Below are 6,100 nucleotides of genomic sequence, written 5' to 3' on the forward strand. Positions count from 1 at the left end.
ATCAGAAGTCATTTTCTGGTAATAAGTTACTTAAGTGAAAGTAAAAATATACCTACATGATTGTAGACTGTATGCTATGGGTTGATATTAAAGGAGCACTCTGTAGTTTTGTGGAAGCAACACTCACTAGAAAAGATCAGTCTTCACTGACTGATTTTTTTCTGCCTAAACAAACTAGATAAACAAACTCTCTCTGTTTTCATGTCTGAATAAACTGAATAAACAAACTGACTTTAAAGGACAACACACTCATAATGTTTTACTTTGTTTATATGTTAATATCACTTTACATATTATTTATTAGCACATAATCATATACATATTTATTGAGGAAAAAGCCGTGGTATCTTAGCTATGTATTAATATATTCATTTGAGATTAAAATATCGTTTAACTTTAATTTTTTGTTCGTTCAAGTTTCAAACAAAAGTTGAGAGTTTCCACCCGGACACCAAACAGAGACGTACCAGTGTGACGCTGTGTGGCAGTCAGACCGGTCCGGGTGAATAAGTGGGGCAAAGGTCCAGCAGGCAGCAGCAGTGACAGCAGCACACAAACACCTCTCACATCTCCACAGTCGACCAGGTGAGCTCTTATTTCTCTGTTTTCGAATCGTCGGCGTGTCTGTGTTTATTTCCGGTGTCGCTTTCATTCAGTCTCCGCTGTTGTCTGTGTGTTTTCTTCTTCCAGCAGAGCGGGAAGTCAAAATGTCCAAACAGCCGCAGCCGATCAGCCCCATGAAGAACTTCTTCGCTGGAGGCTTTGGAGGGGTTTGCCTCGTCTTCGCCGGACATCCACTCGACACCATTAAAGTGATTATTGCACTTTTATGCACCGTGTTACGTCACTAATCAACCGAGCGAGTGCATCCAGGGTGACACTGCACACGGCCAGAACCAGAGCCAGAGGAATATGTCAGACATTTGTTCCTGGTCAGGGTTATAACAACGTGCTGTATTCAGAGAGCTCAGGCTGCTGCAGCCCTTTGACCCACATTCAGTCTGTTTTATGACTTGGCTCACTGCTGCAGTTATGGCCTCCTGCACACACACACACACACACACACACACACACACACACACACACACCTCACCTGAATGCACCTGCAGTAATTAGATAAAGAGAGCCAGACTGACCAGTCAAGCAGCTGACCAATAATTTTTGAGAAATTGGAAATTTCAGGCCAAAAATCCAGAAATACATTTTGAGGAAGTTCTGATAAAGTTTTTTAATCATGTTTATTTCCCACTGGGTTCATATCATTGTTCTATTTTAGTTAATCCAGACTGTTTTGGAGAGCAGAGTAACAAACTCTAAACACAACACAACACAACAGTATCATCACCTTATAAAGTAATTATGATAGTAACAGGGTTGGGTAATATCCAAAATTCAATCACAATTTTAACCCTCCAAAATATCACGATAGACAATATTATCGTTTTAGAGAACTTGAAGCATCATCCAGCCTCGACACTTTCTCCCATTTGAACCCGAAATTTTGCCAAACTTTCTAGCTACATCAGGCCCAGAAACATGTAGTATCCTCCACCAGCTCGGTCTCATTCCCACTTCGTCAAATATTTATTTGTTTCACCTTCTCAAATTTCCCAATAATCCATGCTCAGCTCAGAATGTTTTTTTCTTTTTCAGAATAAAACCTAAAGATGTGGTTACAGCTTGTGATATTTGATACTGTGAATAATATTGCGAGTAATATCTAATATCATAATTAGTCTATTACAGGGCTCCAGATGAACTTTTCCTGCTGGTTGCATTGGTGCACCTAACTTAATCATTTATGTACCAATAGTACATTTAAATTAAATTTCTTAAACATTATGGAAATTATTGAAAACAGGAATAAATGTGCAGTTGAGTTGAAAAGTGCTCGACAAAACTCAAATAAATAAATAAATAAACCCCAAATCATTAACTGATATAAAAGAGTACAAACTAATCAAGAGAAAATAAGTTTATAGGCTGATATTTGATCAAGTTGGATTAAAAATGTTTTTGACATTTTGGCGCAACCAATGAAAATGTCACGTTGTGCAACCAAGAAAGTTGCACCCTGGATCCTCGAATTAGCATTTTTGCACAGAGAACCATTAACCATTCATTCATAGTCGTGTTTCTGGCCGCCACATGAATGGAAGTCCAATATCAGTCAGCTCAACTTTCCTCAACTTTTCTCTATGAATCTACCCACACTGCTGATTGTGATTCTTTGCGTGTGAGCTCAGTTCAAAGTGTGTGCTCTTCTTCTTCTTCTCTCAGGTGCGTTTACAGACTCAGCCCAAACCCAAACCGGGAGAGAGCCTCATATATAAGGGAACCATTGATTGTTTCAAAAAGACCTTAGCCCAAGAGGTGAGGATGCATGCTGGAGTAATCAGCATTACCCAAGATGTCTCTGCTCCCCTTGATGTTTACTCCTCATCCTCTTCTCTCGCAGGGTATGAAGGGGCTCTATAAAGGCATGGCCGCCCCCATCATTGGAGTCACACCCATGTTCGCCGTCTGTTTCTTCGGATTCGGGTTGGGCAAGAAGCTACAACAGAAAACCCCTGATGATATCCTGACGTAGGTGACGGCTCTGCCTCAGGTGGTGCTGCTCTTAGTTTCAGGCGCTCTGGTGGTGACTGTTCGTGATGACTCTGTCTCCTGCAGGTATCCACAGCTGTTTGCTGCAGGAATGTTGTCGGGCGTGTTCACCACGGCCATCATGACTCCTGGAGAGCGCATCAAATGTCTTCTACAGGTCAGAGGTCATGTGTTCGTACATAGACACGAATAAATCACTGTCTGCTGTGCTACTGAATAAAAGAAAACTTGAGCCAAAAGAGAGCTGAACAAAACAAACTGTTTGCCTGTTTTGTGTGTGTGCAGATCCAGGCATCAACAGGAAAGGTGAAGTATGAAGGACCAATGGACTGTGTCAAACAGCTTTACCGTGAGTCTGGGATCAGAGGAATCTACAAAGGCACCGCTCTGACCCTGATGAGAGGTTTGTCTCGACTCTGACAACACAGAAGTCTTAAACCTGCCATGTGGAGTTTTACTGCAGACAAAGACGTGTGCTGTTGAACTGTGTGTAATCCCTGAGGTCCAACAAACATGGTGCAGGCCCCTCGTGTCTCTATAAAACATTTCAGAGCTGATTTGTTCTGAGAAGTATGTCTTACACCATGTTGAGTCCTGCATTTGTCAGGAGCCCACATCGGTCCAGGGGAGAGTGGCGTTACGTCAGACTAGATGAAGAATATGAGGCGTCGATGTTTTCAGTGTTGTCACATATGGAAGCTTAAATGTCACATCAGCAAGAGCTCCAGTCAGAACAACGAAACCAGCTGAAATAAAACCACATTGCTGAAAAAGCTGCTACTCTAAACCTCACTCTCTGTCAACAACAAAAGCAGGGGGAAAGTCGGGTTTGGAAAATTCACCTGAAAAACCTGAAAAACTGTTTTCCAGTCATGGAAAATGAGAGAAAATGCAGAATGTTCTAGAAAATGTAGTGTCTTTGAATTTGAACTCCCCATAAAGACACAATATAGCATAGTATTAGTAGTATACTGTTACGTATTCTGAACATAGATTTTCCGTGACAGGAACAGTTAGTTGTTCGTTTTAAGAGACTGTCTTTTTTTCTTCTTTTGTATATTCACTGTTGCTCTTGGTGAAAGAAAAACTTCCAACAACTCGTGGTTACTGGTGTTCATGCTGTTCAGTTGTTGATGTTCAGGCAACTACAGATATACATAATACATGTCATCCACAAGAGAAAAAGGCAACAGGGTTATAAATTGATTGATTAAGGAACATTACGGTAATGTACGCTCCCTGTCCATCGCACCAGCTAGATCATCACTGAAAATGTCCAAGAAAACCATCTCTAGAAAAGAGCAGGACCACTGAAAGTGAAACAAAAAAATGTTCCACAAACTGAAACATGGTTGCTACCGGTAAAGAGGACATTTGGATGTCAGGTGCTTTGAAGACAAATCCCAGTTCAGACGGACCAGACTGTTCAATTTGTAGTTGATGACACAACAATTTCTTTGTGTGGCACCTTTCAAAACATAGTTACAAAATGCGTCATGTTAGGATTACAAGCATAATCCAATAAACAGACAACAAGGAATAGCATTAAAATAAAAGTATGACTATTCAAAATGTAAGTATAAGAGAAACTATTGTAAAATAATGAAGGAATTGATAAAGAACGGCACATTTAAAACAGTGTTTTTAAAAGAGAGGTTGAAGATGTGGCTTGCTCATATGGGACCAAACAACCCTTCATGTACTCCATGTAGACTTTCATGAAGTGTTGTATTCTGTTAATCTTCCTTCTTGTAAAGACGAGAGCGGCACAGTGTGTACATGCAGGTCGCCTGATTAAATTAACTTTTCTGTTACAGAGTTCATATTAAACTGCTCATGTCGGTACTGAATGTTCACACAGACATTTATCCATTCAGTCACCCATCAATTATTCATCTGTTGTAACTCAGACGTTCCGGCGAGTGGGATGTACTTCACGTCCTACGAGTGGTTGAAGAACCTCCTCACACCACCAGGAAAAAGGTGAGTAAATTTTCCTTTCCACCTCGTATTTATAACCATTTGTTTTATCTTAAAGAATGTCAAACCTGTCCTCTTTTCCCTGCAGCCATAGTGAACTCAGCGTTCCCAGCGTGCTGTTCGCTGGAGGGATGGCCGGGATCTTTAACTGGGCTGTTGCGATTCCAGCTGACGTGCTTAAGTCTCGTTTCCAAACAGGTTTGGGGTTTTTTTTAAATCCCACAGTTTGATAGCGAGCGTCTTTCAAGTCTGGAGAAGACTCAGTTTCTGTGTTTTTGGTTTTAAATTCAACTCCACTGAGTGAGTGAAATTAGTTTAAATCTCAAAGGTTAAAATTCCCAGTAATCCACGCCAGACAGGAAGAACACAAAAGTCTCTTTTTGACTCTACTAAGAATAAAAACAAGTTGAGTTGCCTTTTTACCAGCAGGTTTTTCTTTAACACGCGTGTCTTTGTTGTGTGTCTCTTGCAGCTCCTGAAGGAAAATATCCCAACGGTTTCCGGGACGTTCTGCGGGAGCTGATCCGGGAGGAGGGCGTGGGCTCTCTCTATAAGGGCTTTAATGCCGTTATGCTTAGGGCGTTCCCCGCAAACGCAGTGAGTGACAGCACTTATTCTTCAGCTCAGCAACACTGTGAATCCACTGTAACGGCTGTTATGTCGTTCATTAGGAAGTATTTGCTAATTTCCTAAAGTGCATCTTGTCTGTTTTGTTTTTTTTCTTCTTTCAGGCTTGTTTCTTAGGTTTTGAGTGTGCAATGAAGTTCCTGAACTGGTTAGCACCGAACCTGTGATGAAGGCTCAGCGTCGCCTCGCCTGTGAATCCCAGGAACCTCTTGAAGACACCGGAGTCATCAGCAGCGCAAAAACACACACACAGTGAATCAAAACCAAGAGATTTTAACCTTTTTTCCGATAGCGTACTTGCTTATGTTCGAAACCAGGTGGCACTTCAGAGCACGCCGGATCATTTAGAGCTGCTGAGAGCTCAGAGCAGAGATGTTGTGACGACTCTGCACCTGTGCCAGTACACACACACACACACACAGAGACACACACACACAGACAGTCGAATGTTCTCACTCTTTTATGCTTTACTGGTTTTTCGATTTGTTTAAATTGTGTTGTTTTTGTACGAGACGAGGAGTGACCTGAACATGCCGTGCCTTACCTTTTGTTATCTGCGAGCAGGTGTACATATCAGGGAAAAGGTGCATTTTGTTGTACTGTGTGTGTTCAGTCTCTCAGCAGCAACACGCACCTCTCAACCTGTCTGCTGCCTCCCGTGTGTCACACTAACTACACCTCCTGTTTGTTTAACTGTAATTAATGAGCGTAGTCGTAATGAGATTGATTGAACAGTACGTGAATGTCAGCATGTACAGGAATAAAAAAGCAGAATCCATATTTAAAACTTCAGCTTGTCTCCCACTTTTTTCTAAGTTCTCCTTTCATTTGAGTTATTTGGAGTTCAGCCTGCAGTGATTAGCTAGTTGATCGAAAGCCAGCTGTT

At 41.5% G+C, this 6,100-nt stretch overlaps 1 protein-coding gene across 2 annotated transcripts; it reads left to right on the forward strand.

Moving 5' to 3' along the window:
* Positions 1 to 344: 344 nt before the first annotated feature.
* On the forward strand, positions 345 to 6,006 carry slc25a20 (solute carrier family 25 member 20). Of its 2 annotated transcripts, none has more exons than XM_037100526.1 (10): positions 345 to 585; positions 691 to 812; positions 2,281 to 2,373; positions 2,459 to 2,586; positions 2,674 to 2,764; positions 2,893 to 3,010; positions 4,518 to 4,590; positions 4,676 to 4,785; positions 5,060 to 5,184; positions 5,319 to 6,006. In XM_037100526.1, exons 2-10 carry the CDS (start codon positions 708 to 710, stop codon positions 5,379 to 5,381), a joined length of 906 nt encoding a protein of 301 aa, XP_036956421.1. In that variant the 5' UTR covers positions 345 to 585; positions 691 to 707; the 3' UTR covers positions 5,382 to 6,006. The 2 variants fall into 2 exon arrangements, with proteins under 2 accessions (XP_036956421.1, XP_036956420.1); XM_037100525.1 differs by having other exon boundaries at positions 347 to 585; positions 694 to 812.
* Positions 6,007 to 6,100: the final 94 nt, after the last annotated feature.

The sequence above is a fragment of the Acanthopagrus latus genome, chromosome 6 (assembly GCF_904848185.1).
Source record: "Acanthopagrus latus isolate v.2019 chromosome 6, fAcaLat1.1, whole genome shotgun sequence".
Classification (NCBI taxonomy): domain Eukaryota; kingdom Metazoa; phylum Chordata; class Actinopteri; order Spariformes; family Sparidae; genus Acanthopagrus; species Acanthopagrus latus.

Bases quoted from the DNA above. Each gene is read 5' to 3' on its own strand.
- slc25a20 (XM_037100526.1), top strand. From the start codon at position 708: ATGTCCAAACAGCCGCAGCCGATCAGCCCCATGAAGAACTTCTTCGCT. The intron at 813-2,280 runs GTGATTATTGCA...TTCTTCTCTCAG, and splicing joins ATCCACTCGACACCATTAAA to GTGCGTTTACAGACTCAGCC. The intron at 4,786-5,059 runs GTTTGGGGTTTT...TGTCTCTTGCAG, and splicing joins TAAGTCTCGTTTCCAAACAG to CTCCTGAAGGAAAATATCCC.